The 13,737-nt window shown below is 42.5% G+C and overlaps 2 protein-coding genes across 2 annotated transcripts in view; both read left to right on the top strand.

Annotated features, from left to right (window-relative positions):
* Positions 1-2,920: 2,920 nt before the first annotated feature.
* Positions 2,921-8,617, top strand: LOC113802632 (thrombospondin-3a-like). Its single transcript, XM_070141995.1, has 6 exons — positions 2,921-3,065; positions 3,475-3,655; positions 6,439-6,670; positions 7,596-7,781; positions 8,004-8,113; positions 8,254-8,617. Exons 1-6 carry the CDS (start codon positions 3,025-3,027, stop codon positions 8,479-8,481), a joined length of 978 nt encoding a protein of 325 aa, XP_069998096.1. The 5' UTR covers positions 2,921-3,024; the 3' UTR covers positions 8,482-8,617.
* Positions 8,557-13,737, top strand: part of LOC113802633 (cartilage oligomeric matrix protein) — a 16,825-nt gene continuing 11,644 nt past the window's right edge. Inside the window, exons 1-6 of the mRNA XM_070141994.1 lie at positions 8,557-8,841; positions 9,509-9,686; positions 9,914-10,195; positions 10,302-10,420; positions 11,360-11,444; positions 12,722-12,893. Of these exons, the coding sequence (XP_069998095.1) occupies positions 8,700-8,841; positions 9,509-9,686; positions 9,914-10,195; positions 10,302-10,420; positions 11,360-11,444; positions 12,722-12,893 (978 nt within the window). The 5' untranslated portion in view covers positions 8,557-8,699. The remainder of the gene's footprint in view (positions 8,842-9,508; positions 9,687-9,913; positions 10,196-10,301; positions 10,421-11,359; positions 11,445-12,721; positions 12,894-13,737) is intronic.

Raw genomic sequence — 13,737 nt, 5'->3', positions numbered from 1 at the left:
TCTCCCCTCCTTAATTTGTGGTGGCCCGGTGAATGCTGAATGCAACCCCCACCGTAACCCCCACCCCCTTTCTCCCCTCCTTAATTTGTGGTGGCCCGGTGAATGCTGAATGCAACCCCCACCGTAACCCCCACCCCCTTTCTCCCCTCCTTAATTTGTGGTGGCCCGGTGAATGCTGAATGCAACCCCCACCGGAACCCCCACCCCCTTTCTCCCCTCCTTAATTTGTGGTGGCCCGGTGAATGCTGAATGCAACCCCCACCGTAACCCCCACCCCCTTTCTCCCCTCCTTAATTTGTGGTGGGCCGGTGAATGCTGAATACAACCCCCACCGTAACCCCCACCCCCTTTCTCCCCTCCTTAATTTGTGGTGGCCCGGTGAATGCTGAATGCAACCCCCACCGTAACCCCCACCCCCTTTCTCCCCTCCTTAATTTGTGGTGGCCCGGTGAATGCTGAATGCAACCCCCACCGTAACCCCCACCCCCTTTCTCCCCTCCTTAATTTGTGGTGGCCCGGTGAATGCTGAATGCAACCCCCACCGTAACCCCCACCCCCTTTCTCCCCTCCTTAATTTGTGGTGGCCCGGTGAATGCTGAATGCAACCCCCACCGTAACCCCCACCCCCTTTCTCCCCTCCTTAATTTGTGGTGGCCCCGTGGAGGCTGAATGCAAACCCCACCGTAACCCCCACCCCCTTTCTCCCCTCCTTAATTTGTGGTGGCCCGGTGAATGCTGAACGCACCCCCCACCGTAACCCCCCCCCCCTTTCTCCCCTCCTTAATTTGTGGTGGCCCGGTGAATGCTGAATGCAACCCCCACCGTAACCCCCACCCCCTTTCTCCCCTCCTTAATTTGTGGTGGCCCGGTGAATGCTGAATGCAACCCCCACCGTAACCCCCACCCCCTTTCTCCCCTCCCCCAGTGTCCTACAGGGGTTGGAGTACGACGACCCCAGCTCCCCCGACCCCGCTAAGTGGATCTCCTCGGCCAAGGGAATCCAGATTGAACAGACAGAGAGTTCTGATCCAGCGACGGGACTAGGTAAGGGTGTGGTGACTGGCGTGTGGTGGGTGGTGGGTGGGTGGGTGTCTTTTTTATGGTTTGTTTTGTTTTGGGATGATGGGTATGGTATGTGGTGGGTGGGTGGGTGTCTCTTTATGGTTTGTTGTGTTTTTGGGATGTTGGGTGTGGTGGGTGGGGGGGGGGGTGTCTTTTTTTATGGTTTGTTGTGTTTTTGGGATGATGGGTATGGTGGGTGGTGGGTGGGTGGGTGTCTTTTTTATGGTTTCTTTTGTTTTGGGATGTTGGGAGTGGTGGGTGGGTGGGTGGGTGTCTTTTTTTTTATGGTTTGTTGTGTTTTTGGGATGATGGGTATGGTGGGTGGTGGGTGGGTGTCTTTTTTTTTATGGTTTCTTTTGTTTTGGGATGATGGGTGTGGTGGGTGGGTGGGTGGGTGTCTTTTTTATGGTTTGTTGTGTTTTTGGGATGATGGGTATGGTGGGTGGTGGGTGGGTGGGTGTCTTTTTTATGGTTTCTTTTGTTTTGGGATGATGGGTGTGGTGGGTGGGTGGGTGGGTGTGTTTTTTATGGTTTGTTGTGTTTTTGGGATGTTGGGTATGGTGGGTGGTGTATGGTATATCAAGGATGGTGTTTGGGAATTCGGGTATGGTGTTTGGTATATCAAGGATGGTGTATGGTATATCGGGGATGGTGTATGGTATATCAAGGATGGTGTATGGTATATCGGGGATGGTGTATGGTATAGCGGGGATGGCGTTTGGTGTTTGTTATGTGGTGTCTGGTTTATGGTGAATTTTTGGTATATCGCTGTGGTGTATAGTTTTTGGTATATCGAGGATGTGTATACTGTTTGTTATATCGGGGATGGTGTATGGTGATTGGTATATCGATGATGGTGTATGTTTGCTGATTCGTGTCTGATGTATGGTGTTTAGCCCATTGAGGATGGTGTATGGTGTGTCATACCCGAATGGTGTTCAGTATTTGCTATATGGTGCCTGGTATTAAGCATATAGTGGGTGTTGTATGGTATTGGTATATCGTGGATGGTGTATAGTGTTTATTTGTTTTATTTCTATTTTAATCTTTTATTATTATTGTTTTAAATAACGCAGATGGTGTATGGTGTTTCCTATGAGCTGCCTGGCATATCGTGGGTGGTGTTGATGTATGGTGTTTGGCATATGATGTGATGCGTAGGATGTCTGGTGGATGGTGAGTAGAGTATGGTGTGTGGTGGTTGGTGTATGGTGAACACTGTATGACATGTTATGTGTGGTCCATGGTGTTCCATGTGTGGTGTTTGGCATATAGTGTCAAGAGAAAATGGAACTATAACCTAGTGATGATGGTGATAGTGAAGGTGATAATAGTGATGGTGACGAAGATCATGATGGTGATGATGATAGTGATGGTGATGTGATATTGATGATGATGGCAACAAGTGATGCCAATAATTCAGTATCTAATAATGATAACTAGTAACAATAATTGGAGTAATAGTCACATCAGCAATAATAATAAACATAATGCTAATAATAATGATAAAAAATGATGATATATGTAGACAGCAATGGTAATGATAGTGTTTATTGATACTAATACTTTATTTCAATCTATGATTTGTCAATTTCACATGTCATGAGATACAAAAAACAGCCATTGTCGAGACATTTACTTGCAGTCAGAAAGCTTTGTTTACATATCACTGATGTAAGCGACCTCTGCATGTTATGTATTTGTAGAAGAAAGGTATGAAAGAGAAGGGGTAACTTAACAATCCAAGAGACGTATTTCACCGATTTTGAATTTATCTTCGTCGGAAATACATGTAATTTCTGACCAAGATATATTCGAAACCGGTGAAACACATCATTAGTAAAGATATCCCTTCTTATTCATACCTTTTCCTACATTTGTCACAGAGAATAAGTTTCACTTCCATTCGTTCTAGGGAATGTCAGGATCAGCGGACTGGACCTCGAAGCAACTCTTGGCGCCATGGATGATGGTGATGACGACTTCATGGGTCTTACATTTAGGTATGTAAACTTAGGATTATTACCCTGATTTACTTTGACTTCATACGCAGGGTATTGTGTACGCAGTCGGTTTAGATTAAAGCGTTTCTGCTTGTTTATAGCGGCCGGTTTTTTTTAATTATGAGGCCCGACCCAGTGAATTTTCATAAATACAGACACAGAAATAAAGGCATGTCTGTCGATATATCTGATAGATATACATGTAACTGTCTATTTGCCTGGTTGATATGCATGTCTAGCCTGATAGATATGTATTCATTTCTTTATTTATGCATGTCAAGTATACGAATATTCTTTGGGTCGGCCCTTGCACAATTTTAACAAACCGGTCGATATGATCGCTATAATTCCAGGTTGCACAGGAGCGTCACCCATAACCCATTCTCCGTTCCCCCCCCCCCCCTTGCAGTTTTCACAGTTACTTCGGGTTCTATTTGGTGACGTGGAAGCAAGAGGGTGAATCCTACAGTTCAGGCGGCTACGATGCCTATGGTGAAGCGGGAATTCACCTGAAGTTGGTCACCTCTCCAGCCGGACCCAGCAAACGCCTCAAGACAGCTCTCTTTGACACGCCTTCAGTGGCTGGCCATGTAGGAGGATTTGATAGTAAAGATTGCATTGCGTTGTGTATATATGTGTCTATCTGCTTATTTACCATTCTGTATGTTTATATATATATATTTCTGAATCTACAGTCGCTCGCACAAACACAGATACACACACATACATACATACATGTACATATACAATTTTTTTCATATATTTTATCCGAAAATATGGTCGTCCTACAGAGCCGATTACCGTGGCTGTGCAGCGACTCCGTAAACATGATGGCTGCGACCTTCCCTAGAAGTTTCATTTGCCAATAGCTTTCCTGAAACGGTTTTGGTCGTCTGTTCAGTCAGCTTATTCCTGGTCTGATTAGGTCAAGCGACTCGTCAGCCTTGCAGCGGTACTCTTAGTACACCTCTATTGTAGGCACCACCACTCACCCCGTGGAACTATGTAGAGGCTACTTTGGAATTCATCGACGTTGATGAAGGATAGATAGAGTTCATTAGATAGATAGATAGATAGAGTTCATTGGGACAGATGTTCAAAACGTGTGGACGAAAGTGCACAAATGTAGAAAAAAATGATTAACCTTAAAGATGTAACTAGCAGAGAAGAGAAAAAAAGAGAAAAGGGAAGTAACGAAAAAATATACACAAGGAAAAATAACTTCCAGCGTGAAATACATTCTTATTTCACACTCTTTCTGCAACCGTCACAATTCTGGTGATCAAGACTGGGCCTTCCCAACCTGCAACTCACAAAGCCTATATGACTTGCATCAAAGGGTCTTAGATGTCAATCGACTCATGGAAAGAGTCATGAGGTTCGTAGGCACTAACACCCTGCTTAAACACAGAGGATCATTGCAACCAGCAGACTCCCAGAAAGAATTTATCTGCTTTACTGATGGCTCACTTGACCTAACACCCGTGCTGTAGGTATAGGCTATCTAAGCCTGCTGGGCCGAGTCGAGCCGAGTGTTCCAAAGAATTAGGAGAGTTGCTGCAGGACCTGTTATATAAGCGTCCTTTAGCTTCACAGAGAACCAGCGCGCCTCAACCTCAACCAGCTAGTATATAGGAAAAAGAAATGTGTCAGTATTTTTTTTTTTATCTGGAATGAAGTTGATAGATGTTAAGTTCACGCTTCACAGGATAAGATTAAGCTATTACTATGCATGGCAGATCATTGCATTACAGTCCATAATCTATGACACAAGGCGACCGCGACCACACAAGTCTGCTAACTTTTGAAATTGCTTGATTTTGTGTATAGTCGGATATTTGCATTCCATCAGCTAATTACACTTAGGATGATTACCTTCTCTTACTTATCTGTTGAAATCCTATCGTCAATACGATTTTTTTGTCAAATGTTGGCAGCCCAGAGTTTATGTCACGTGACTGAACACAAGGCCAAACTCACGTGACGAGACCGTAAATGATATATACACCAATTCTAGTCTATAGAGCCAAAAATATGTTGCTCTTAATGCAGATATGGTAGAATTTGCTGCAATACTGTTTGGTAATGGGTCTGTATCCTTTGAAATGACTACCGAGGCATATCAAGATACCAAGATATTTTTAACGGAATCTTTAGGCCTACACCTAGCTGTTTTTATCTACTACGAAAATCAGAACTGATGCCTCAGAAAAGTCACGTGCAAAAAAAAAAAAAAAAAAAAAAATTATATATATAATATATATATATATATATATATATATATATATATATATATATATATATATATATATATATTAGTAATATTACCTAAATGCTTTTATTCTATTCTAAATTTCACTGTGTATTATTTTAGATTTCAAAAATACAGTGCTGTGTAATATTCATCCTTTGGCCTATGCCTTAGATAATTTTGTTGTATAAATGGCCTTTTGTCAATTTTTGCAAAATCGTTCTTCCGGTTATTTTCCATATACCTTCCTATAAAAGTAGACTTTTTATAGTCACTTGGAAGGGGAACTACTCTACGCTATGTTTGAGACTATAGATTTGTGAAACTATTTCCTCCTTGCTCCAAAAGGGCAAGTATTTCTTTTTTTCTTTTCTTTTTTGGTATTATTTTACAAGTTAATCACAACACCAGCGTAGTTGCAATGAAAGCACTTTTTCCGATATTAATCATCTATTCCTCATAAATGCAAATGACTACTTGATAATCTTTTACCCATCTCAATTATGAGGGGAAGGGGTACTTCCCCAAGTGCTAGGCTAAGGAGGGGAGGAACAGGGGAGCAGAGCCCCCACCCCCTTCACTAAGCAGGATTTTTAAGGCTATACTAGTGCCATCTTTTCTGGTGGCAATTAGGGTGTCTCGTGATCGGAGGCTCCACCCACTTCTGTGACGTAATGGGAATGGTCGTGGTTGACGGCTAGCTGTTTTACTGTACTTTATTTTTTCGACCGTTATTTTGGAATATAATATTTGTTAGTATAAATGTTTTCTATTTGTCACTTTTCTCTTTTTGATTTAGAATTTACGAAAATTCTATAAGGCAAATATGAAAAGGAGAAAAAAAAGATAATTATTCACCGGAAATTAAAATGCGAAGAGAGTGAGATGTTCCCATAATGTGATATCAGTGACCATGGAAAATTCTAATCTTGATCCTTGAAGCCTGGTTGTTGTTATCTCGAAGGAACAAAATCGTCTCAAAAGATGATCACAGCAACAACATGAAGAACCTCACATACAGTTTCCACCCTGACACGAAACAAGTAAATAACAAACTCTCTTCCCACTTTCTCATTCTCTTTTCTCTGCCATCCGTCCCTGTTACCTTAAACTCCTTTCCAGACGGAACTCCTTTGGCATGATCCATTTCCTTGGTCGAGAAAGCTCCTTTATCGCGTGAAGATCCTTCATCGTCCTCTGATTGGTACCATCCGCGTGTTCCTCAGCATAGGTCCTACTTTGCTGGCGGATTCTGGCAACATCTACAACGACGTGCTGCGTGGAGGGCGGTTCGGTCCGTACTGCCAATTGATGCCGGATATCATCTGGGCAAATATTAAGTACAGATGCAACGGTTAGTGATGTTTACTGTTTTTTTTATGAATGAGATTGTAGGGTGCGGTTTTAAGGATTTTCGGTATCCCGATGTTGCTCCTTTGTGCCTGCCTCGCTTGCTAACTTCGATTGAATTAAGGTTAAGTTTTAAACATATTGTATGGCTAGGCGAATTATACGTTCATATCATGTCCTTCAATTAGATTATTCTTTTTGTTAATAAAGAAAGTTTCAATTCCCAAATTAAATACTGTTTGGCTATCACAAAGTAACAACGGCCTTGCAGCCCAGCAAAAGGGACAGCCAACTCATGACCAAGAAATATGGTTTGTTCAGTTAAACACCTCGAGTGTTATATACATGGCTTATGACTTATTTCTGTTTGTCTGTCTTTCCGCTCTCTTACCATCCAGGTTTCTCTCCCTCATCCCCTCATTCCTCTTCCATTTCTCTCTCTCTCTCTCTCTCTCTCTCTCTCTCTCTCTCTCTCTCTCTCTCTCTCTCTCTCTCTCTCTCTCTCTCTCTCTCTCTCTCTCTCTCTCTCCTTCTTTTACGTCTTCCTCTTTCTTTCCATCCCTCTCATTTTCTCTCTCCTTCTTCCTCACCCTCTCCTTCTATCGTCCTCTCAGTTTTCTTTTTTCATACTATTACTTGATTATTTGCGATGCTTTAAAATAATGAAGTATTCTAAAACAGGTTCCTATTTATCCTTAACAGACATGATAACTTTATGATATTATTTTGGCATATCATCCTACTTTAAAGTAATTCAATATTTTATAACGGTTCTATTTATCCTTAACAGACATGATAACTTTATGATATTATTTTGATATATCATCCTACTTTAAAGTAATTCAATATTTTAAAATAGGGTCCTATTTATCCTTAACAGACATGACAACTTTATGATATTATTTTGACATATTATCCTATCATGACAGACAAGGTTCCTCAGGAGATGTACGATGGATTGTCAGGAGCCCAACAAGCTCTGGTGGAGATTGAAGAGTGGACGATGTACCCGCCATGCTGGGACTGCCACAGCCATGCATTTTGCACCATTCTTGACACGAGCCACACTTGCACGTGTAACCCAGGCTATGCTGGGGACGGCACTAAGTGTTCTAGTAAGTCTGTTGGGTGTAAATCCGTAGAAATATTTAACTAAGGTCAAGTTGTGTTACTGTAGGAAATTTCCCTCGGTGAGTTCGAACATTATTGTTAGGTGAGGCAGATGGACTTAGAGTTGACATTTTAAATAGGAAATAATGCGTGATTCTGTAGATCGTTTCAGAGAGGGATTATAGGGTGAGGGAAGAAAGAGACCCCTAAATCAAGCGCTTTTACAGATCCATGTCACAGCACAGTGTGCCCCGAGGGAAAGTTCTGTAACCACATACTCACGGCGCCTTTCTACACCTGCGACGCATATCCGGCTTGGTCGCTGCTACAGCCCTTGGTATGGTTGCCCGGAATGCCTTACTGAGCGAGGAAAATGTCAGCGTTACATAAAGTGTTTTCGTTTTAGGTTCTGTGGTATATGCACCATAGCTCCGATACTGTGCCTGTCTTAGACTTCACCATCCGTGCCTTTGACAGTGCCCGAAAGGAGAGGCCGGTGATGGCACCACGTGTGGCCCCGACAGGGATATGGACGGAAGGCCCGACGCGGACCTAGGGTGCCTCGACGAGCGCTGCCGATTAGACAACTGCATCGACATATATAACCCAGACCAGTTTGACCACGATGGGGATGACGTCGGTGATGCTTGCGACTACGATCTCGACGGTGATGGGAGGAGCATCGAATGGGCAAGGAACATTTAGATTTGGAATAACACACGACAGATATTTCCATTTCCATTTTCTTCCGTATTCACCTTTTCCCATCGTTGTTTCTTGTGTCTGGTGCAGCAGGGTACCTCTTGTCTATTGGCGAGGCACTGTTTTGCATTTGAAATTGATCCTGCAGCTTGGTAAGTTTATACTGATTCAGGATAATCATTGTTCCCATTCTTCACCTGTAGGATAACTGTCCATCAGTGATGACTAATGACCAAACAGACAGTGACGGAGATGAACATGGGGATGCCTGTGACAACTGTCCCTCAACGCCCAACTTGACGCAGCGTGACGCAGATGGTGACGGTCTTGGGGACGAATGTGACCCGGATATGGATAATGATGGTAACAATTATATGTCGTCAGATTAGAAAAATAAAGGGGACTGTTATAAAAAAAAATGTAGTTGTAGGAGTGATAATGTTAGGAGCAGAGTCAGTGGCAGTGATCCTCATAACACACAGGTTATAGATTATGATATTAACAATAGCAATAATAACTAGACAGCTCTTAGACTGCCCAAACCTCCGCCAGAGCTCAGAGACCCTTTTCTCACAGAAGTAAAGAATCCCATTCATTCACTCTCTATCCAGAGGCTGATTTAAATCGCGTTCAGATCTCACTTATTGGTACCTGGCCTGGTGCTATCACAACCATGAATTTCCATCACTGCCTTTTTATCAATGCAAATAGAGAAAGAGAGCAAAAGTGACGAAGGAAAATTTGAGTTCCAGAAAGCAGAATGAAAAATGAACTTCTTGTACAGATCAATTTCGTAGGAGACCACAGTGATGGATCCTCTAATTTCATTTTAGGTCCGAATCCCCTTCCAAATATACCTGACTGCTCTTTGTTTCATGGGCTATACAAAGAAAAAAAAAAAAAAAAAAAAAATCTGAGAAACGAATAACCAAATTAATATGACAGGAAAATCTGACAAACTAATGGTTGTAGTCATATAACTCATTGCCATAATGGGAAAAAGAAAGTGAATCCCGTTGCCCACCATCAGGTCTTGCGAATGGAGGTGACAACTGCCCCGACGTCGTCAACGCAGACCAAGCGGACAGTGATGGCGATGGTGTGGGTGATGCCTGTGATAATTGCCCTTCAGTTGCGAACGTCGGGCAGGCTGATGCAGACCAGGACCTTGTTGGTGATGCCTGTGACACTGACACGGACACAGACAGGTCAGTTGTTGCAGCAATATACCAAAGACCTGAAACCAAGCAGGGGTAGGAGTGTCCATGCAGAGAGAGTCCTGTTGTATTAAGCTTCTATATGGTGCAGTTGTGTTTATTGTGTCTGTTGTAGTACTGTTATTATAATCCTAACGCTTAATACTTGATATCCTTATATTCAGAATGCGCCATGCTACACCTCATAACATACCAATCTTGAGAATTACATTTGACAGTGACAGCATCCAGGATAACTTGGACAACTGCCCAAGCATCGCCAACAGTGACCAAAAAGACACCGACAGTGATGGTAGCGGTGACGCGTGCGACACAGATGCCGATGGCGATGGGATCCTCAATACCAACGACAACTGTCCTCTTGTTCCCAACGGAGGCCAGGCTGATTCTGATGGAGATGGCGTTGGTGATGACTGTGAAGGCGACTACGATAACGATGGTGTTCCTGATGGCACTGACAACTGCCCAAAGAACGCCCAGGTCTTCACTACAGAGTTCAAGTAAATTCCAAAACTTCTGTTCTGTTTGCTTAGGGGAAACAGTTGTCTTAGTTCTTGTCTTTTATGCGCATGGTTTCCTTTAGGCTTGGGATCTTTTTCATTTCAGAAGAGTGATGATAATTCCCTTGGAGGCTCCCGATGATGGACCCAACTGCAACTGGCAATTTTTAGCTGGAAGGACAGGCTTCTTCCAGAGAGACGAAGGAGACACCTCTGCTGCCGTCGGTATGTATTGCCAGCATTAGCCACACTATAAAAGGGAAGAAGGAATAGCTTCCTTTATGAAGTCTGGACTATAGCAGCTGGTTTTAGAACCAATCTAACCAACATAATGTGTTGCGCAATAAAATCTAATTGTAATACCAATAAGGGAAGAGTAAAGAGTAAAGAGTTGATGCACAGTGCCTGGTAAGATAAATTATGCTTCTCCAGAGTAGGACACTACATTCAGGAATCTATGATTTATTCAAGAACAACTTGAATGCGGTTGAATTAAAGCTTTCTTTTCCCCTAAGGCCCTCTAGCTTATGACTTGGTGCTGTCACTGCCTGGCACCCTTTTACTAAACATGCGACCTCCCCTCCTTCAAACATCCTGGATCCGCCACTGAAGCTGGCGAACAGGTTCAGCTCTGACTTGGAACTGGGCTCTGTGCAGGAGTGTCGCGACAACCGCCTCTGAATTACTGGATGCCCTGTGATTGGCTAAGAGTGTTCGAGTCGTGATTGGCTAAGAAACTGTGACGTCACAGTTGTTTTCTATTAAAAGCTTATTTTTGTGTGCATATAGTAATTCCCTTCGCCAATTATTTGTTAAATTTCGTTATTGACCATAGACATGTCAAAATGCATTTGTATAGCCTATACTCGAGGAATTGAGTGGGGCTAAGAGGCCATCATATTAATGCCAAGAGCTGGGGCATTCTTTCATTTTTGTTGATTTTATCAGTAAAGAATGGAATTATAATTTCAGACATTTTATTTCTTTGATGTTATCTCATACACATTTCTCTGTCCTCGGTACTGGTGAGTAAACCATTTTGTAGTAGTTACCGCCACAGTCCCAGGCGTTAGTGAAGCCCCTTGGTCTTACGCCACCACTTTTATTCAGACCATTTACTACACGTCATGTGCCCGCTACAATTTAGTCCTTGAACGTTGTCAGGTGATGTGAGTCTTGGCAGTGTTGACTACGAAGGAACCTTTACGATTGAGAGCACCGATGACGACTTCGTGGGATTTGTTTTCAGGTATTTTCTCTTTTTCATCTTAAAAGTCTCACTCTTCTCTCTGGTAGATTTTATCGTGTCTCTCCCTAGGGTCTATTTTTCCTCCCTGCTGAAAAAAATCTCTGTTCCTAGGACCTGCTTCGCCTGTCGTTTCCCCCCTTTTTTTGTTTCCAGAGGAAGCCCTCTTGTGGCAGGGAGTTTCTCCTTTGTTCTTAAGGGTCTACGTTTTGGCAATAACCTTTCCTTCTCTCTCAATGGTGTACTTTTTGAGCCAGGGCCATCTTCTGAGCCTCCTCCTCTGCCAGGTAATTTGGCTTCTGGTATTTTGTTTTGTTTTGTTTGATTATTTTATCTTTAGCTTTCCAGGCTTTTTTCTGACTGTTTTTTTTGTTTGTTTGTTTCTTCAGGATGTATTTTTTTCTTTATGTTTTCAGGAACTATTTTTTTAAAGTCTGAAAGTGTCACTGCTGTTTTCATTTCGACTTCTGCTTTTAGACAGTGTCTCTTCTATCTACAGCTGTATAGCGATACACAAATATATATCCTGTACATCTACGACACACCAACCTTTTACTGCATCCACAAATACGAATTTATTATACAAGTTTGCACGTCTCATACTCCCGAGGTGCAAAATTACAACAAATTGCAGCAAAAAAAGTCAATAATAATAATAATAGATAAATAGATAATAAAAAATAGACGGAAAATGGATGCTAATTACGTGGGTTGACTGAGACACACGTCACTTTTTCCTCCTCATCACTAGATATTCTTGATTAAGTAGATTAAAAGATGAGAAGTACTGATCTATAGAAATATTACACACCACACCTAGAGGGGATTGGCTATGCAGGTTGGGAGCCACTGACCTGTAGGATATACTTTCTCGGAATGGAAATTTTCTCTTCTGTTTTCAGGATCTAGTTTTCTGTCAGGTCGTCTATCTTCAGAAGATACATTTCTCATGTCAGAGAGTTTCTTACCCTTTAATCCAAGCATCTCGATCTTCCGACCAAAATCATTGCGATGTGCTCAGTACTTTCCTTTATCTAGACTTGCCTTTGTACTCTCTCATTAGATAGGGAGTCTTAGATTTATCTTTTACCATTTTCACTTTATTTCTGCATTCCCTTATCCTACTTTATTTCTGCATTCCCTTATCCTAATGCAATAAAGCAGTCAAATGTCTGCATATCATACCCCATTAATGTCTGTAAGAAAAAAACAAACAAACATTATGCTGAGAATAAAGAGTCGATGAAACCCAGGGCTAAAGGCTGTCTTCTCCCCAACAGTTTCCAAGACAACCGCAAGTTCTACATGGTGAATTTTAAGGAGGCCGATCAGCAGCTCTCCACACCAGCCATCAGCGACCAGGGTCTTCATCTCAAGCTTGTCGAATCTTCTACCGGGCCTGATTTGGATCTCCAGTACGGGATCTACAACAGTGCCACTTCCCCGGGCCAAGTGGGTGCTCCATTGCATTGCTTTGCCCATCATTACGAACTGAATGCTTTACAAACCTTCCTCCTAAATAGAAAAGGCCGATTGAGACTTTGGCTCAATAGAACATACTCATAGACGTATGTTATGAATATTTTAGTCCTCTGTACCACAGTGAATGTATATGAATGTCCTTCCGCAGGAAAATGGTTGAAACTTGGTATAGCTTGCAAATGGAAAATATATAAATATGAACATAAACCGTATCTGCCTTCGCACAGCATGCACCCTCACATAATGGTTAATGGTTGCACAGCAAAATAAGGGTGCTAGAAAGGTTACATAACACTATAAAAAAGGAGTATTAATGAAAAGGGTAAAAAGCTGGCATACTTGATCATTAAATGTGCTACACGTTCAGAGTCGTAAAGCAGTTCAGAATGGTGTGGCACTGGGGGGGGGGGCAAAGAGGGGTGAGGGTAGAGAGGGTGAGTAATTGGGCTGAGAGGCGAAAAGGGTGATCAAATCAGTTCCAGGAGAAATGTCAGGAGGAAGAGAATCCATGTTTTTTTTTTTTTAATATCCACATGGAAGCGGAAGGAATAATAGGAAAGGAAGGGGGGGGGGATGCAGATGAAACAGGGGAGGAACGAGTCGTTTTGGGAGGAAGGGGTGGAGGAGGAGACATGAATAGGAGGAGGAGGGATGTCGGCAGAAAGTATAGAAGGAATGGGAACGGAGAGACTGGAAGAGGGGTGAGGTGTAGCCATGTTATTTTGAGTCATGATCAAATAGATTTGAATGTCTTCGAGAGTGTCTGAAGTGGATTTGGTTGGAGAGATCTGAGAAACAAAGGAATTCCATGATG

This window comes from Penaeus vannamei, chromosome 28 (assembly GCF_042767895.1).
Source record: "Penaeus vannamei isolate JL-2024 chromosome 28, ASM4276789v1, whole genome shotgun sequence".
NCBI classification, from domain to species: Eukaryota; Metazoa; Arthropoda; class Malacostraca; order Decapoda; family Penaeidae; genus Penaeus; species Penaeus vannamei.
Note: the sequence above shows the minus strand (reverse complement) of the source record. Positions and strands in the feature narration are given on the sequence as shown.

Coding starts and splice junctions, on each gene's coding strand:
- LOC113802632 (XM_070141995.1), top strand. CDS start 3,025: ATGGATGATGGTGATGACGACTTCATGGGTCTTACATTTAG. Junction 3,656..6,438: donor CGCCTTCAGTGGCTGGCCAT/GTAGGAGGATTT, acceptor ACTCCTTTCCAG/ACGGAACTCCTTTGGCATGA. Junction 6,671..7,595: donor TATTAAGTACAGATGCAACG/GTTAGTGATGTT, acceptor CTATCATGACAG/ACAAGGTTCCTCAGGAGATG.